We start from the raw sequence: 20338 nt of genomic DNA on the forward strand, positions 1-20338 counted from the left end.
GAGAAAGTTTAGAGATGTATGTGTTCATCTAATTATAGAGGCATCTAGTTGGAGTGATGATTGTTATCATCTGACGGGAGAAAAGTGGAGTTGCTCTTGTTGCACATGAAAAATATGCTGAGCCCAGAGAAGTGGAGGAAATTCTTCAGACTAGTTAATTTTGCCCAGCTATTCTCGGAGCACATGGAGCAGGTTTGTGCCCTTTATTTGTGGACGCTTGAGTGTGTTATTATGACTTCGACTGATTGAATCATCAACGCAGAAATTGGTGATTGCTCCAAACGAGAGGGAACTAGGTTTTGCCTTCAAGGGGAATCAAAGGATGGTGGTTGAATCTCTGGAACATTGAAGCTGTGAGACTCAAAGCGAACAAGTTAGGCGAAGATAAAATCAAGTCCAAAAGACGATTCAAGCTAACCTTTGAAACTGCCTCACCAAGCCGAGTTTTATTAGCAGATTGGCCAGACATTTGTCGTTCCCTTGGGAACATAAAAAAAAATTCCAGATCTGCAACTTCAGGAAAACTTTGGATGGTGCTCATTGTCTGGATCAACAAAAATGATCGATCTCAGCGAGGGTGAGCACTCACGGACTCTTAGAAGACCTTGACGAGGAGAAATCTACGCTTGTGAAAAAGCATTAGAATCAATCATCGATGACGACATAAGGACACAATGAAGATAATGGCAATATCTCTACTACAGTCTTAAGACAAGTTATGTTATGCAAAAGTATAAAAGTAGAGATCATGCATGCAACCCCAAGCACGTGAACATGCACGGTTTCGGATAATTAGAAAGAATGTGCACAACCACATTCCTGGAAGCCCGACCAATCTGAGCAGCAGTAAAGGTGAGTTTATTGTCGTTCTCATCATACAGGTCTTTGAAATTCACAAAAATGCCTCTGGCAGTTTCAGGTCGCATGTACCTACAAAAAAAGGAAAAAAAAATTACAGTAAATCTCAAAGACAAACCAAAAGCAAGTCAATTCGCTTGAAGTCTGCACCATTGGCATCACAGTACTCACGCCGGGAGCAACCCAGATGGGCCAATGGACGTTTGAAAGATCGAGTTGAACGGATATATAATATTTTATTAAATACTAAAATATACTAATATTCCTAAAATACTAAAACGTGTAAAATATGTAATAAATATAAACACTATATATATATATTGAATTAATACCATAAGATAAAAAGAAATTCGAATACATAAATAAAAACAGAATTAAATAATTATGAATTTATTTTTTTATTTTCAATTTTTTATATTAGAAACCATATATTTTTTACATTATAATACTATTTTAATTTCATTAATTTAAGAAAATTGTTATTTGAAAAAAAAATAACTTATACATAAGATAGTTAGAAATCTTATCCACCTCTATCCTGCCTCTCCCCACGAAATGATTTTATCCTGGCTATATCCCTCTTATATCCCACTTTATCCAATCCTGGGTAGGCACCAAACATAGGATAGGATAAATAAATCTTATCCTATCCTGAATTTTATCCCGACTACCAAACACAGTCTAAATATACAGTAAAGAGGGTTTATCCGAGGGGTTTTGGGTTTTCGATAGTTAACGCACAAGCAAGCAAATATAAAATAAATTACTATTGTTCATAAGATCACATTTCGATAAGTCACTGGTAAATGTGTAAATTATTTGTGACACAAAAAGTGGATCCAATAGAAGTCCGAAATCTGACAAAAAAAAAGTCCGAAAAATAGAATGACCTTTATCTATATGAATATATAGCAACAATATTGTCTAAATATTGTCTTTAAGATTGTCGCTTAAAATTGTCGATTGACCATTGGCCAAATCCTTAAGTTTGCTTCCCCCACTTGTCCAAAGAAAATTAGAATCATCGGTGGCAATTTTCAAATTAAGAATACTGTGAAAAAGTAATCAGATAGATATTTGAAATCTTTGTTTTCTCAAATGTACTCTAGAGTTCCGTATTATTACGGAAGATTTGCTATAGATTTATATTTTGTTTCGAAAATATTTAGTATATCTTTTGTTATTAATTAGAATTTACTTTTTGTTTTAGCAAATAATATTTGTACCGTCCACAAGCAAATCACAAATTGTCCATCTCCATGACTGTAAATGTGAACAATGGTCAATAACTTTCAAATTGTATTAAGAAAAATGGATCAGCAAATTAGTTGACCTTTTAATCATTAGTAAGTTAATAACGAAATAACAGAGTTCATATATGCCAGGTCCAATAACAGATTATTACTTGCATTCATAGTAAAATAATCTGCAAATAATAATTGTACCTCTCTATAATTTACCAATTTTTAATTCTTTGTGAGATTGGATATATCAAGGAAGAAAATAAGGAATTTGAAATAAGATAGGAATTCTATAATATGACATTGTAGACCAAAAGCGTGGTTTGTCTTGTGCCCCAAGAAGACCACGGGAAAAGGAACAGCACAGGCATTGACTAGATAAGTCCATGCTAAATGTATTCAGCAACTGAGGATGTAAGGTTCAAAAGTCATCTTCAAGAGTCAAGGTTGACGTGGCCCTAACTCCTACGGGAGGTAGTAGTGGGGAATCTTTCGCAATGGGCAAAAGCTTGACGGAGCAATACCACGTGGAGGTAGAAGGCCCACGGGTCGTGAATTTCTTTTCCCGAGGGAGAAGCAATGACGGTATCTGGAGAATTGTTCACCATAGGAAGACTCATTGTAATAGTCCCGGCAAATTCTGAGCTAGACATTGCTCTACATGATAGTTATTATGCGGTTGCACATTTCCATTATGTACTTTCCACGGGAGCCGTTAAAACTAGTTTGGGATAAATGTGCCTTGGGATACGGGTTTGGAGTTTTTAGTGAGATGAAAATTGATTTTCGATAAATGTAGCTTGAGTTACCAGTTTGGCATTTTAACGGTATTAAAATGAGAAAGATTCGGATCGCATATTTAGCACCATGTTTATACCAATACAATAGAGGTTTCATATCCGCGCAATCCTTATTATAATTCAAAATGAAGACGCATATAAAAAAGCTAAGGAAGTTACTATCGTAGCAAACTCGCCCTCAAGTTGTGCGAAAAAAGTGTTATTATATGTGACTCCCAAACCTCACACCATGTGTATTTCAAATGGAGTTGATCAAACAAAAGGAGAACGTATCTTACATAGAAGTTTTCAACATAATCATCCTTCCACACACTAAACAAAGACTAGAGGAAAAAATATAAGTTGAATACTAAATACGCATTCTCTTTATCCATCCGATAACACAAAGCACTTCTTCAAAGTCGGGCAAGTTTCTCCAGCTCTCCACTGTTCTGTTACACGTGCCAAATACTATCAATAATGGCTGCAATCAAGATAAGATGCAAGAAATTGGTTAGCAGGAAAGGGGCTAGTTTTACCTGCTGCATAAGCTGCTATTCGCTTTGTCGAAATGTTCTCTTGAACCAAAGCATGGCAATCATCGTTGTCATTGAGAATTTCTCGATGGCCCCATCCATCGCTCGAAAGTAAGAGACCCTCCAAGATCGCTTGAAGTGCAAGATGCTACAGAACCCCAGAAATCCCACCGTAAAACCTGGTCCCAATCCTGCATAGAACCAATTGTGGATATCCACATCGCCTTCGCTAGGCTTATCTCCACTCGAAGCATCGCCGCCAGTACCGGCTGGTTGGTCTCCGGGACAAATCTTCGAAAGAGGAGCTCCACAGAGTCCGTCGTTGCCACGATAAACAGATTCGTCATCCACGGTACGCAGATGGTTGCCGGACGGTATACGGCCGGAGAGTCTATTGAAGGACAGATTCAGATGACTAAGGAAGTCCATGCTGGATATGCCCGAAGGGATGGCACTTGATAGTTCGTTTTTGGAAAGATCAAGAGATTCCAAATTTTTCAAGTCACCAATATTTGACGGGATGTGTCCACTCAAATTATTCTGAGAGAGGTTCAGATTTTCAAGTTGGAGAAGCCTAGTGAACTCTTCTGGGATCTGCCCATCCAACATGTTTGCAGAAAGGTCGATTGAGAAGAAGTATGCAAGCCCATTTCCATATATTTGGCTCGTTCCCTTTGTGTTAACCATGACATCGAGACCGGTAATCAGCGGCCAAGCCCGACCAATACCCCCAGAAAAGATAAAACAATTAGGAATGGGTCCAGTAATGTTATTTTGCGCTAGGCTCAAGACTTGGATATCTCTAAGCTGGCAAAGTTGTGGAGGAATGCCTCCAACTAAGTGATTTTTCTCTAAATTGAGCACTACCAATGACTGAGAATGTTTCCCGAATGGAGGTAACCTACCAGTGAATTGATTGTCGCTGAGATCAAGGATCATCATGAACTGTAGACTTGACAAACAGTTCGGGATTACTCCACTGAAGCCATTCCTTTGTAGGCTAAGACCCATTAATAGTTGAAGATGGCACAAAGATTTCGGAATCTGACCATTTAACTTGTTATCCTCCAGAAAAAACCATTCCAAATTTTGCGATGCTTTCCAACATCGAGGAAGTCTCCCAGATAGTTGATTCTTTGAGAGATTAATTTCATCCAACTGCTTCAACTTGCACAGAGAACTCGGAATGCCACCAGTGAGATTATTACCCCAAAGTCTCAATGTTGTCAACCGCGGCATCTTGTCTCCGATATCTTGGGGAATTTGGCCTCTAAGCATGTTGACTGAGATATCCAAAAAGTCAATGTTAGAGGAAATATCGTAGAGCCAATCACGAATATCGCCCGACATGCTTGCGTTTGACATTATCAAATTGGTGAGGTTCCTCTGCGTTTGAAGCCATCTTGGAAATTCAGGTCCCACTTTGCAATCTGACAAGTCTATCTCAAGAGCTTGGAATGGTGGAACCCAGGTAGAGCTCACATTTAATATAAGCTCATTGGAGGAAATGTCTAACATGATCAAGTTTTTGAGATTTTCAAAGTGAAGTTCGCTTACAGTTCCATACAATAAATTTTTCTCAAAGTGGAGCTCCCTCAAATTCGACAGTCGCCCGATACTCTCTGGAATTGTCCCGCTCACTTTGTTATAGCTTAAATCCAACCCTCTTAGAGATGATAGCTCCCCCAAACTAGAAGGAATAGAACCAGAAATCAAGTTACCTGAAAGATAAAGGTACTCTAGTTTCTGAAGAGAAGCAAAGAATGTTGGAAATTTTCGGGTTGAAAAGTTGTTGATACTAAGGTCCAGGAACTCTAGATACTTCAATTCACCTAAAGAAGGTACTATGTTACCTCCCAGCTTGCACTTATCTGAAGGTGCGGAAATATCAACGTTGGCATCTTCAGCGTTGGCATCTTCAGCGCATGGATTACGAAGATCGAGCTGTAGGATATGGCCAATCTTCTTATCGCATTTGACTCCTCCCCAATTGCAACATTCCTCTCCGGTCCACGACGATAGGCGTTTCAAAGGATCAGTGAGACCATGCTTGAACTTCAGGAGAGCTTCTCTCTCTGCACCAATACAGCTTACATTGGTCGAAGCATTGGAATGACCGAATTCGATTGCTTGAACGACAAAGATTGCCCATAAGAAGGTAGACACAAGGCCATCGTAAGACGCCATCGGTTCTTCAGGACCTGAGAACAAGTGTTGGGATAATGTGCCTTTGATTCAGCAAAGAGAAGAGTCGCCATAATATATTGTCGAGGTCGTGTGGTGGAGATCACTGTCCATCACGACTTCCTAAAGGACGACTCCAACTTTCCAAGTCAATGCCTTCCAAGACCCGCCAGACACACCCATCAACATCAACCCACAACGCGTGTCAAAGGAGAGTGACAAACAAAAACGGAGAAAGAGGGATGATGCAGCTGGTTCTCTGCATTTGTTTTTGAAGGTTTTTTTTTGTTTAGAAAAAGAAAATCTCTCCATTCGAATGTTACAAAATTAATTCAATTTAGGAAATTTATTCAAATGGTCATTGCATGACACGACAATTTGAAACTTGCTGTTTCTTTTTTTTTTTTCCATCATTGTTTACGTAAAAACCGTTCGGGATGCCAATGAACGATATTTTTGTTCCTAAATGTATCCTAATTTTTTTTTTCTTTGGCCATGTTTGGTCGGAATTAGATCTTTCATGTACTTGATCTCACACATGCCTTTTGGACCTAGATAACTAATCTCATATCAACGTTCTCAATCATCCGCTATTAAATTGGCAAGAAAGGCTTTTCGACATTGTAAGCGTCCCAAAATTATTGGTGCCACGTAAAATGCTGGTAATTTATCCATTGTAAATAGAACACGTATGCAATATGATTTTGATTGGTAAATATGTGAAAAGTTGGTGAGTTGCTCTAGTTAAAATCGATAACTTTTAAGGAGAGTTGGTAAATTTAGCGATTTCCTAAGAAAGATAAAAGTTTATAAACAATATAAAAAAGTTGGTAAATTAAGGGAAAAAAAAAAAGAAAGGTCGATGTGTACTTCAAATGAAGATTGATAATCCAAAAACTAAACACCAATAGAATGACTTTGTAATCTTTAAACTATAAATGAGAGTTTGATAACAAAAAAAACTAGTTCTCTGCATTTATTTTCGGGTTTTTTTCTTATAAAAGAAAAGAAAAGAAAATCTCTCCATTCGAATGTTGCAAAATTAATCTGGCGGAAAGCTGCTGGAGTCAATGGAAGACTTTGAAGGTTTTATTAGGAATAAAACTGATGAATGCATTGAGGCAGAAGGATCTTCAAGTAGTGGCCGCTCGATACGAGTGTACGAATGCTATATGGGGGAAATGCGCCACGAAAGTAAACATCGGCCGGCACCAAAGCTATCCCAGTTTCATTTTGATCGAAAAATTTACTAGGTTTAGCATTAAAGCTGTCGCAGTTAATTAACTCCATCCAATCCTTTTCTCGCGCTGTAAGGTCCAGAGTGGAGAGCAGCAAAGCGACCTCAATTGCTCTTCAATCATATGAAGTTCGGATTGTCTTGGACCTCGTCGATTCTCGTAAACATCGTTGTGGCAGGCTTAGGCAAATCTAGTCGCATCAACCTCGCCCAGGCGATGGGGCCTCGCCAGATCTTGCTGATGTTCGCCTTCGCCCCGGCGAGGGCCACCCTTGTCGGCCGCAGCCGGCCACCAAAGGATCTAGAAAAAAGACAGGAAAAAAAGAACTAAAAAAATAAATAAACAAAATAAAAAAGGAAATTTTATTAAAATATTATTAAAATGTGTCCACATGCTGGCCGTGCCACGTAGGCCGTCCCGCTTCCACGTGAATAATATCCTGCCAAAATTAATCGGAAGACTGAATTTGCTCTATATCAAAAGGTGTCGCGACCTAAAAAAAAACTAGTTAAATTCCAGGCTAATGGATTATCAGGTTAATTAATTAACTAACCTAACTTGGACTCTCCCAAGTCCATACCAAATCGCAACTTAAGGTTCAAATAATTAACATGCAATGTGTTTTGAATTTGGAGTGGCCACTAATCATTTTCGGTAGGTTGATTAGAAACCTAAATAAAATAGCGGGAGAAAACTATCTTATTTCCGCGAACCGGAGATTTTGAATTCGGGGATTTGGTTACGCTAGATTACTCTAACGCCCTTTCGGTACCATTTTCATGAAAAATATTTGATTTGGCAATTTTGATGGATTTTACTTGAAATTCAAAGATGCAATTTTTTTGGTTTTTTTTCTTTTTTTTATGAGAATGTAAAATATTGAACTTTGTGCGATATACACAATGGATGATTTAGAAAGAAAGAAAACGCAGCCAATCACGAGTATTTACAAAAATAAATTAACATGTAATAATGCTAAATTTTGGAACACGTGGCATGTCTAAAATAAACAAACAAATGTTCAAACCAAACGATTACATTTTTGTAGATCGAGATGGAAAGGATTACCTTCTATTACACAAAATCTTACTCACATACACATTATAGTTCCCTTCAAGATCTCGGAGCTGGAAGAACGCGGTTGTCGTCGAAAATGGCAAGTAATGGCGTTGTTGGGTTGCGAGGGGCGAAATATGTGTCGGGACTCGTCGAAGATGATGCTCGACTAAAACTCTTTTCTTCACTCTCGAATTTTCTCTTCTGATTTTTCTCAAGAACTCTCTTTTTCCTCTCTAAAAATTCCTCTCAAAAACTCTTTCAAAACTCTCTCAATTCTCTTCCACTCCCCCCAAACTCTCTCAATTCTCCTCCTCTTTTATAGGCAAAGTTCTCCATCCTTCATTCTTCATCTTCACTTCTTCACCTTCCATTTTCATCTTCTCTTCTTCATCTTCATTTCTTCACCTTCCATTTTCATCTTCCCTTCTTCATATTCATCTTCTCTTCTTCATCTTCCCTTCACCATCTTCCTTTCATTATCTTCTCTTCTTTATCTTCTCTTCACCATCTTCCTTTCTCCATCTTCTTTTGGTATTTGCAATGCAGTCCCCGAAGTTTCAAGTATTTGCAATACGGTCCCTGAAGTTTTAAGTATTTGCAATACAGTCCCCGAAGTTTCAAATCTTCTCGGTGTGACGCATGCTAAATTAAGTATTCTGCTTGCCCAATTATATGCCAATGCAATGTACGCTAAAAATAAATATGTGAGATGATTTTTTATGCAAAAGATAGATTAGTCAAAATTTAGGCGTCAGCAGCTGCCCCTCTTTGAGTGGAGACTCGTAGAGGTTCCGCTCAAAGACAAAATTGAATCCTAAATTTTGACAGTGCAAATTATGGATGAATTTTTGGCGGGAGTTTTAATCCCATTTTTTATGTAATGAAGTGATGCATGATATGCAAGACTATAAACATGTGTCATAATTTCCCTTTTTTATGTTAGAGAAACCTGTACATGGATCGCATACGAGAATACATGTTTTATCAAATACCTCGTAAGTTGACGATTCCCTTAATTTCCAAGTTTCTTGCAAACATGAGGACCTTAAGGTATTTGGCCTATCTGTTATCGGAGACTTCTCCCTAATGCGAAACAGCGCAAGATATGTGAGTCCTTTAAGATCACAAGAGCTACGTCATTGTGAGTCGAAAGAAGTGGAATCAAGTTCACAAGAGCTACGTCGTTGTGAGTTGATTAAATGTTAAAATCGCCAGTGCATATGTCTTCACGATTCGTCAAAGGGGAAACAAAATCATAAGAGCTACGTCATTATGAATTGGTTTGGATCAAAACCATGGATGCTTATGTCTTCATGATTTGATAAAGGAGCCGAAAATCATAAGAGCTATGTCATTATGAGCCGACTAAAGGTCAAGATCACCGGTGCATACGTCTTCGTGATTCGAGACCAAAATCATAAGAGCTACGTCGTTATGATTTGATAAGATGTCAAGATCGCCGGTGCATATGTCTTCACGTCCCGATAGAAGAGGCATATTGCCCGAATTGAACAATATTTGATAAGAGCACCATCGAATGGAATCGATAAGTACAAAAGGGGCATATTGCCTGAATTGAATCATAACAACTATCATCGGAAGAGTTGTTAATTTGAAAAGGGGTTCAGAAAACTTACCTGGGTTCTCCAAACGATTAATCAAGGAACGAAACAGATTGCTCGTATCGTGCCTGGTAGGCATTTGCCAGCAAAACTTGCTTATTCAATAATCCTTGGATGAATTTCGAGACCTTGGGAGGGAACTCGAACATCGGGAATGTATTACCTATCATAGAATGTCAAAGGTAACACACACAAACATATTCAACAATGAGTATAATGCAATCACTCATACTATGGTTCATGCATAACCATTCTATCAAGTTTACATTACCAATTCTGTCCGGGGAGGTTCTCACATTACGAATACCTCGAATGTGAGCTGAATGGGGGGACTTCAGTCCGAAAGGGCTTTCTCTCACTCTTGAGAAAAGCTATTTATCCTGTCTGCAGGATTCAAGAGAAATCACTCAATCTTTCCATCATCGCATTCGATAAGGATCCAAGTAATCTCGCAATTGATACGACCGAGCCGATCTGGAGGTCTTGATTAGGACCGTAATGAGAGCTAGGTCAAAGGTTTACAAAGGGGACTCTAGTTGAGTCAAGGCTGCTGAAATGAATTTCTTCATCATCTGCTCCGGATTTACAAGTCAAGAGCCCCGCAAAAATGAGAGAGAAATAATCTTGCTCGAACTTCTTCGAGTGATGCTTAAAATCATTTAACTTTACGTTAACTCAAGTGCCCTAATCGGAAGAGACTTTGGAGGGTTATAACGTAGGCTAGGATTGGGGAGCGAGGAACGAAAAGGCTCATTTTGGCTCGGAAATTAAATGAGAAGGGGCTTGACGTTGGTGATCATCGTTGACTAGTCACCGATCTTGGTCTTCCGGAAATGTCTTCGGAAAGAATTGAATGAGGGATGGTAGTTTTCTACTGAAAATTGCACTTTGCAAACCGACTTCTTAGGGAGTCTTCTTCACAATAAGTGTCTGTCGAGGATTTGCAAGAGACACAATGCAAACATGTACATGGAATTTACAACTTAACATGCAAAAATGTACATTCAAAATTCAGAAGTACTTTACAAATGAATGTGCATTAGCCTTACTTTTGGTAGGCACTTTGCTTTTCCTATGCTTGAAATTTTCATATGAGATCGGTCTTTGCTTTTCTTACTCCCGACCTCATTTTTCTTTTTTTCTTCTTTTTTTTCGAGAAGAGATTTCTTTTCCTTTTTCTTTGAGAGCTCTTCGACATCTCTTTATTTTGTTTTTTTTTTTTTTTTTTTTTTCGAGAGCGGGCCCTTCTCCTTTAAGCTGAGTTTGCCTCTCCTTTTTTTTACAATCCTATGATGTTGAACCAGGAATTACAACAAACATAAACATTTACAAAGAAAAATTATGTAAACATAAAAAATCTAGCATACAAGAAATGAGTCCATTCGGGAATTCTCTGTTGACCCGACCATCTCCAATTCTAATCCTTGGGAAAATACTATCTTCGTCTTTGGAATGAGCAAATGATCACCAACAGGGGTTTAAGAAATGAATTTGCAGGCTCAAGTGGGCTATGCAAAGAATGAAGTGTATAGGATAGAGAAATGAATGCTCTTCATCATCCTAAGGCACTTGAATTAAAATTCTAGTATAAATGCAAAGAAACACCCGAAGATTAATGTTAGTCCGAGCAAGAAAATTTCTAACCATTTACCTCGTATTGCTGCTGGAATTAACTCGTCTGGACCCCGATGTGGGGTGGTTCTTAACAGGGGTAAAGAAATGAAACCACCGCTCAAAAGGGGTAATCAATGGATCACCTGTAGTGTTTGGGATAGAGAACTGAATGCCTCTGTCATTTCGGCTATCGTACCTTTTGCGAGAAAACCTTTTACCTTGTGAAATGCGGAACTTAGCCACCGTTCAACTCTCCTGAAAAAATGGGACGTGTTTGGGAAAGGATTGCCTTTCATCATCCTGCCATGCCCCATTCCATACATTCGATGTATCTTATGTAGTTCATGTTCCTTATTCAGAGTTGGTAAATTAAACATGAGGAACAGTTATGTGCAAACTATGCAATGTATGAGTGTTTTTGAGCATATAAAATGCAGCAACTTTTTATCTTGGTGGACAGAATTCGCAAGCACATAAGAAACTTCTTAGGGGCGTGGATTGGGAGTTGCCCCTGCTCATGCAAATGAGTTGCAAAACTTCATTATCTGGTTCGAGACATGAGATTGTCAAAGGCTCCGGGAATTTCTTATTTCATTAATTTTTCGGGGAGAATGGATACTTCCCTATCCGGAAAAGCAGTGACCCCTGTAAAAATCAAAAGGGAAAGCGTCAATGTACGTTCTCATGTTCTAAACGAGTTGAAACGATACCGCTTTACCCTTGTACGAATTTCTTGTGAACTTTGAATTGAAAAGATCAACTCATCTGGATCGAATTGTATGTCCGGGATGTTATCTCTCCGGTTTTGTAACCATCCGGGCTGAGCTTCAATCGGCATTGAACTGTGAAGCAAAAATGTTTTTATTAATCTTTATACATTGATGTCAAATCCCGGGATCGAACCTGGGATGCCTCGGACCATTGTCATTCCCCCAACCACTAGGCTGTGGTGATGTCGGCGTCCACGGTTGATTCGCTTTTTGCTATATTGTTCTCAAAACAGTTGGCAATCCCTCGTCGAGAATAAAAAAAAGCATAATTTAGAGTTTGAAATGACCGAGAGCCAATTGGGACGATACGGAGTTACCCATCTTTGAGTCCGCTTGGTCTTTTACTCGTATTCTCCCAAGTAAGGCTATTCGGAATCTCTCTTTACGGGCGTTCAGGGGCGTCGTCCACAAATTGATTTGCTACAGGCCTAGCTTAATAAAGAACTTACGCATTTGATAAGAGAGGAGAAACTTCGCCCTTCAACTCTAGGCGAATTCTAGACAGCTAGAAAGTAAAAAATATCCCACACAGGGGAACTATACATGAAATTAAAGGAGTATTCGCGCAAGACTGGTTCCACCTCTTTTGCTGGCCATTCCAATGATCGATCGATTTTATCTTGGATCATACACCAACGATCGTTGTTTGAGGATCCATAATCACTTGCTTCGGATCACAACTCTGGAGGTCCTTCAGCTCCGAACCGGTCGATCAAGGTGGTGAGCTCATCATCAAAGTAATCTTCTGATTTTTCGAGCAATTGATACTCGAATTGGGCATTGTTACTTGCTAACACCGACGACAGATTTTCCACTTTGTTTTCGCCGTGAGCGATCTGACTCCTTGAGCTTGAGCTTCCGCCGTTGTTCGGGAACTTGTAGGGATGATCAACTGGTCTGCTGCTAGAACCACCAGCGGAAGGTTGGTATGGCCTGTATTCTTGATTGGGAAGTGGCCGGGTACCTTTTGCTCGGTAGGTTTTCCCGGTATTGATCTTCCAATCAACTTTGGTCCGGTCGCCTTGATTCCAAGCCGCCTCGTGCTTCCTCGACTTACCTCTAAACCTTTGAAGGTGATTCGTGACACTTTGCATGGTGAGTCCGTCTATATTCATTATTTTGAGTACATCCATTGGTCGTGCTGAATTGATTCCTAAGCGTCGAACCGCCTCAATGAATATAGAATGAAGCTCGGTGGACCAAAGGGGCCTTTTCTTTTCGACAAAATCGTCGTCGTTAGCTTGGCCATAGTTTTTTTGTTCGAGTAATTGCTTCCTTACAGCATGCTGCCAAATGTTTTGGAGTACTCGAACGCAGACCGGCTTCTCTAGGATGTATCGAGCACCATGCAATATGGCCCTCGTTATGAATTGTTGATCATCACTTGCTGATGTTACGATGACCTGTATATTCAACTCGGAATCAATGATCTTTAAGAGATCGAGACCGTCCATGTCGATCCCTACCATTGCTGTGACGACGATGTCAAAATCATATTTGTACCGCCTCGGCACTTGTAAGGCTTCCGTTGCTTTTGTATAAGCTGAAACCTTGTACATGCACTTTTTCAGCATAGCAATGAGGACCGAGAGGGAAACGGGGTTGCCATCAATGGCCATGACTTGCAGATCCTCGGGATAGGAAGCTTCCCATACTTCCGCTTGGAATGAACGTGTACTTCTTTTAAAACCTTCCATATGTAGACCGAAATGGGTATCTCAACCAGAGATTGGGCTTTAGATGTTTTTGGACTTGCAAAAACAAATTGCCCGAAAATCACAAAAGCGACGATGGCCTTTCGTGACGAGTTCTGGAGGTCATTAGGTGCATGGAGACTTCAAGTTCTTTATAAACTTTTTTTCGATCCGTTAGTCTCGCATATAGGTTCTCGCTTTCTCTACGAAAGAGGACAGCTTTTTCTCTCCGTTTCGGTCTTAGTGCCTTGGATCCATTTCGTAATAACTCTTATCTCTCACTCAATCTGTCATCTTTTTTCTTTTCTGATATGGAGGAGCTCTCAAATCTTTTCGCTTTCTCTACGAACGAGGCAGTTATTTCTCTCCTCAAATCTTTTGCTCCCTCCTACGAATGAGACAATTATTTCCCTCTTCAAATCTTTTCGCTCCCTCCTACGAACGAGGTAGTTATTTCCCTCTTCAAATCTTTTCGCTTTCTCCAATGAACGAGGCGGTTATTTCCCTCCTCAAATCTTTTCGCATTTACCTATGTGAAGGCTTTCAATGCTTTTCTTTTCGGCGTTCAATCAAATCTGACAAGGAATTCACGCATTTAAGCATGATGATATTCGTAGATAGTACTTGTTCTTTGCCCCGGATTAACTCTAGGCGTAAAAAGAAGAATGTCTCACATGGGGACTTTGTAACAAACAGTACATTCATTCATGCATGTCCCTACTTTTCTTGAGGATTCGTAAGGGCTGGCTAGTAATGCTCGAAAGAGCGATATTTTGAGAGCCCATAATAAAAAAAACTCAAGCTTCATGTAGGCTACTGATTCAGAGTTTCATCATCGTTGAATTGGCCGATTGTGACATCAGGGAAACTCCAATTGTAGTGATGCATGTCTCTTCCCTCGAAGGGCGCCGGTTACGGCTCCGCAAGACCGACTTTGCGGGATGTATCCCCAACGAAATCCGATTGTGCGAGAACTTGCTCTGGGGATGAATCTGGTAAATGAGCATTTTCAATGCTCGGATATGGCTCATTGAGGTACATGTCACCAAAGGTGATTGGGCTACTACAGACATGGCAAACAAGCGTGTTAAGAGCATCCCTATACCTCTTGTTCTCTGCTCGAAGCTTTTCATTTTCTTCCTTCAGAAACACGAGTTCATGACTTTCATTTTGAACCTTCAATCGGGTACGCTTGTTTTGAAACCAAAACTTGACCTTCAAGGGCTCATTCCTAGCTTCCGGCTCAATTCATTTTTTCGTTTCTTGTTTATGTATGGGCACTCCTTGAAGGCAGCTTCGAGCTCTACGATTTGATGTTTTCTTTCCGGGAGGGTTATTGCAGCTGCTGCTGCTATTGTTGTTGCGGTCGAGATCTTGAATTTCACCGCCAAGGGAGTTGGGTTTTACGGCTTCGGTGCCGGATTCGGCCTCGGAATCCAGCAGTTCGCTCTCGGGGATGTCTAGGTTGGTTGCCCCCGGTAAGTGCTGGTAGTCTCTAAACATGTTGGATTGAAATACCTCTTTACGCCTTTTGTTCACTCTACTCTCCGCTGTAAGCTTACTCTCTCCAAATTCTTTTGAGTAAACATGTATGTTCCAGAGCCTCCCTTTTAACGTGGATGAAAACCACCAAGCCGGTGCTTCTCCCAAGATTTCGTGTTTCCCGCTTTGTCTTCTTCATTTCCTTCTGACATGGTGGGACCCTCAAATCTTTTTCGCAGTATGCTTGTCCCTCTTTTAATATGGCGGAACCTTTAAGTCATTTGGCAACTTTTTCGAATTCGTGATCCTCAAGATGGTAGATCCGTGATTCACGGACGAAACGTCCGTAGTTTTACCCGGATAATTAACTCGGCCCCCACAATAATTATTGCTATGACTTTTCCTGCCCTTTAAATTAGGATTTAACGCCGAGACGATCATCGCTTTCATATCTTCATCTCCAACCTTCTAAGCACTCTTTCGCATCCATTCTTTTTCGGTTGCTTCAACAACAATGGCCTCCCTCCCCGCACACGTCTTCTCGGCCGAAGTTTTGGCCAAATGGGAGAAACTTTACAATCTCCTAGGCCAGGGCTACTCTTATATAGCCAACCACCCGGAGACCGAAGCTGAAATCCGTCTTATGTTTACGGATATGAACACTGCTTCTATTGAAGGCACCAAGTTAGAAGAGGAATACATGATCTTTCCTACTCTCTTCACTAACTTCCCGGAGGCTTACCATCTTGCTCATCAAGATGTTACCTTGGCTCATCTTGTGAGAGCTCGCTATCGGGATCGGTCGGACAGCTTGGTGTTGGCCGGTCTTGTAGCCGACAATCATAAGAAGGCCCTTGACTATGGTAATGAACAAGTCTCGCTGTTGATTCGTGAGAGGGGGAACTTGGTGGAACGTTTGGCCATGTTTCGGACTATCTTCGAGCGCGATCCGCTCAATATCGTTTTGAAATTCTAATGCACATGGCTGGAAGAAAGGCTGGACGATCCGACCCTGGATATAGCCCGCGGGAGAATGCTGATCCATGACTTGGAATCTGCTGCCGAGTATCACGAGGACAAGGTGGCCAAGCTTAAAGAGAAATGTGAGCTCCTCCTCTTTAAGCTAACGGATCTCGATTTTCGAAGCGATCGGTGTAGGCGGAGCATCAATCGTATGGAGAGTCGGTTAAATTCCTTTGTGATGCTTATTAGGGCTCGGTTTGGCTTTACGTTCCCACCCCGATGATCTGTTTGTAAGGCTCTCCGATGGATGAAATAAATGCAAGTTTTTACTCATTTGCATTTCGCTTTCGCATTATTCGATCTTCCATATGTTGACAGATTGAAGGGGCTCTTCATTTTACTCATTTCATCTTGGTCGCCATATCTTTTTTTGCAAGATAACCCCTTTACTCTGTGAATATGTAAATCTCACACTACCGATGGTCAATTCAATTGGGCCGGAGAGACTCCCCCATTTGAAACAATCTCTCGGCAAAGATTAGTAGCGAGGAAACAAACGAATGCCCAAATGTGAACAACTCGTGAATCTGTATTAATATTATAACTCGATTATGAAAACATCAGAGTGAATCAAGTATAATATTTCTTTACTGAGTCAGAATCGACTGGGTTGGTAAGGACATGACCATCCATCTCGGCCATAATCAAAGCACCACCAGGGAGCACCTTCTTTACTATATATGGACCACCATAGTTTGGAGCGAATTTTCCTTCCGGGAGTGAGACTATTGGCAATAATTTTCTCAAGACCAGGTCATTGATCCGAAAATATCGAGGCCGAACTTTTTTGTTGAATGAATTAGCAACCCTCTGCTGATAACACCGGCCATGACATATCACCTTAAGTCTCTTTTCATCGATCGGATTCAATTGGCTCGCCCTCTGCTGGATCCATTCAGCTTCCGTCAAGATAGCTTGAGACGATATACGTAAGGAAGGAATTTTCACTTCAACTGGTAGAACAGCCTCTATTCCATATACAAGAGAATACGGGGTTGCCCCGGTAGATGTCCGGATCGAGGTCCGATACGCCATAAGTGCAAATGGCAACCTCTCATGCTAATCGCGATAATTTTCAGCCGTCTTCGCTAAGATTTTCTTGATGTTCTTATTGGCGGCTTCTCTTGCTCCATTCATCCGAGGACGATATGGGGAAGAGTTCATATGTTTGATCTTGAATTCCTTGAACAATTCGTCCATTAGCTTGTTGTTCAAGTTTGAGCCATTGTCGGTGATTATGGCTTCAAGTGAACCGTATCAAGAAATAATATCCTGGCGGATAAAATTCACGATATTTCGTGCCGTGACCGCTAAATAGGATGCGACTTCGATCCATTTGGAAAAATAGTCAATCGCCACCAAGATGAATCGATGGCCATTGGATGCTTTAGGGTTGATAGGGCCGATAACATCAATGCCCCACATAGAAAACGGCCATGGTTCGGATAATCGATGCAACTCATTTGGAGGGACATTAATCTTGTCACCATGAATCTGACATTTGTGACAGCTTCGGACATGCTGAATACAATCTCTTTCGAGCGTGAGCCAACAATAACCCAATCTCATAATCTTCTTAGCTAACAAGTGGCCATTCATGTGTGGACCACGGATCCCTTCATGTACTTCCATCATCGGACGAACCGCTTCGGTTGAATCAATGCATCTTAGCGGGACGGAATCGAATGACCGCTTGTACAAATTCTCTCCGTTCAAGAAGAACTTCGAGGCCATCTTCCTTATGTACTTTTGGTCGGATACGGTACTTTTTGAGGAACTCCCGCTTCTGAATATAAGTCTTGATGTCATGGTACCACGGCTTACCATCGGGTTCATCGATTACGGCCATACAATATGCCGTCTTTTTTAATACCTCGATCTTCGGTGGGTCAACCTCAAGTTCATTGGCGACTTGTAACATTGAAGACAAGGTAGCCAATGCATCGCCGAATCGATTATGAGTCCTGGACAGATACTCAAATGAGATATCCTCAAATTCCTCTACCAGTTCATCCAGATACTCATGGTAGGACAGCAATTTAGCATCTCTCGTCTTCCACTTTCCTTACCGCAAACCTCTTAGTCGTCGTGGCGATATTACCGTACCAACCTTTCTTCATGCCATTCTCGATTTCTTCAGCCATTGCGATGAGATGGCTGAATGACGTAGCGGCGGATCCCAAAATTCGAGTTCTCATAGCTGGTGGCGGGGTGGAAATAAACAATTTCATGAGTTCCCTTTCGGGAGGGACTATTTCATTTGAGATGCCACGTTCCTCCACCTGGTAGCATCTTGCTTGATTGTTTCTCCTCTCTTCATCTCAAGCTGTTCAAGATCTTCTTTGGTGGTGAGCGCGTCCAAGTTTAAGCTAAAATGTTTGATGAAAGCATTAGCTGCCTTCTCCCAATCATCCATCCGGTAGATCTCGTAGTCCGTATACCATCTCATGGCAGCTTCTTTTAAACTAGCCTGGAATGTCCGAACCATTAGAGGGCCATTGGTCGCATACTTGTTCATTCTTGCTTGGTACATCCGGACGTCTTGAACCGGGTTGGAAGTCTCATCATGCTTCTCGAAGTCGGGCATCTTGAACTTCTCCCGCACTGTGACCTTTGAAAAGATAGACGGGTCAATCTGGGGCATGTTGTGAGTCCCCTCAACCTCTCGGATCCTCTGTTCCATTTGGATCAACAGCTTGGCCGCATCACCATTCAATCCGGGGGCCACGGGACTGGCTTGAGGGATTGGGACTACGGGCGGCGTGCTCGAGCTCACGCCCGTGATGATCACATCATCTAGTGGCATTGTCGAATAGGGAGTAGCTTCCAGGGCTTTACCGAAGTTGTCCGTAGGGGAAACTAGAGCAGGAAGCGGCGGGCTGGCGACGGATGATTGAAGTTTGGCGGTGAAGGCGGCCATCATTTCTTCCATCTTTCGGGACATCATCCCTTCAAAGTGCTCAGTCAAGGAGCCAAGTTTCTCGTCTAGGGCAGCACTAACGGCAACGTTAATGTCGGCCATCCTCTTTGCGACCGATCGAGTAATATGTGGAGGATCCGTGATAAATTACATGTACGCAGTAACAAGCGCAAAATGAGTACTGGGAGCAAGAATAGCGAGCCGGTCCATGGTATCCCTCTAGACTCAAACGAACAAAGTGATTATAACCAAAGGATTGAAACATGTAATTTTCAGTTTGTCCACTTTTACGAAAAAATCCGTATCAATTTGCACGTTGATCAAAACATGTCCAAATTTTACGAGCTTATAATTGAGAAGATGATGAACAACTTTTATGTTGGCCAATCGGACTAGAAATGCACGGATCAAAGCAGTTTAATGTGTCTTTCCAAAAAATCACGTTCAGAAAACTATTATAACCGTATGTTGTTGAAAAAACGAAGGGCCATCTTAAATTATGAATTTAATTCTGAAATTTTGTAAGACATTAGTTGAAACATAGGTCTACAACTTTCGTGTTTGGCGCTTACTCAAAGCTCGATCGTAGAATTTAGCAAAAATCGTACAACAGGAATAAGCCAAATCAGAATTGAGGACAACTGATGAAATTGTAAAAGCTACGGAAGCAAAGTGCGAAATTGGAAATAAGACAATGAAACTTCTAAACAATCAACCTAAACCATGGACCGGCCCAAAATAAAAATGAGATAACAGGGTACAAGAGACAAGAAATTACCTCTCATACGAAGAAAATGCCAATCACAAAGACATGCGCATGAATTGTGAGTTTAAATCTTATTATATCTATCCAAAAGGCTTTTGCAAAGTGAAATGATGAACGAAACGACATGTCGCAGCCTCGCGCACAGTCATCATGACTAGTCGCAACCTCGCGTACAATAGTCATGACTAGTCGGGTCCAATCATTTCGGCTTGGTTCGGTCGACAAGGGCAATTATCATGCATCGTAGCCTCACGTGCATGAGAACAACCCTTGAGCCATTTTTTGAAAAAAATTTCGGGATCCGGATGGGATAACCTTTAGCGAAACCTTACCGCCAAGGTTAAAGAACCATCTAAATACCATCTTAAAACTATTAGTGTGACCCAGGTCCGGTCACGGGTTGTGTGCGATGTAGTGCAAATACTATAAATCATGCACAACAATTAAAGGCAAACATCGCTTCAATGATTCAAAAGTTAAATCACAATTCCAATTCACCAAGCCCGCAAAACAAAGGGTTAGCCGATCACTCCTCCCCTTATAACTCCCAAT

The 20338-nt window shown here is 40.9% G+C and overlaps 1 protein-coding gene and 1 long non-coding RNA gene across 2 annotated transcripts; both read right to left on the reverse strand.

Annotated features, from left to right (window-relative positions):
* Positions 1 to 350: 350 nt before the first annotated feature.
* Positions 351 to 1082, reverse strand: LOC125314955. Its single transcript, XR_007198293.1, has 3 exons — positions 1030 to 1082; positions 590 to 620; positions 351 to 507 (listed from the first exon to the last, which is right to left on the reverse strand). It is a non-coding gene; the product is annotated as an uncharacterized LOC125314955 (long non-coding RNA).
* Positions 1083 to 3420: 2338 nt separating this feature from the next.
* Positions 3421 to 5601, reverse strand: LOC115729656 (receptor-like protein EIX2). The gene has a single exon (XM_048279066.1). It carries the CDS (start codon positions 5599 to 5601, stop codon positions 3433 to 3435), a length of 2169 nt encoding a protein of 722 aa, XP_048135023.1. The 3' UTR covers positions 3421 to 3432.
* Positions 5602 to 20338: the final 14737 nt, after the last annotated feature.

The sequence above is a fragment of the Rhodamnia argentea genome, chromosome 5, assembly GCF_020921035.1.
Source record: "Rhodamnia argentea isolate NSW1041297 chromosome 5, ASM2092103v1, whole genome shotgun sequence".
Classification (NCBI taxonomy): domain Eukaryota; kingdom Viridiplantae; phylum Streptophyta; class Magnoliopsida; order Myrtales; family Myrtaceae; genus Rhodamnia; species Rhodamnia argentea.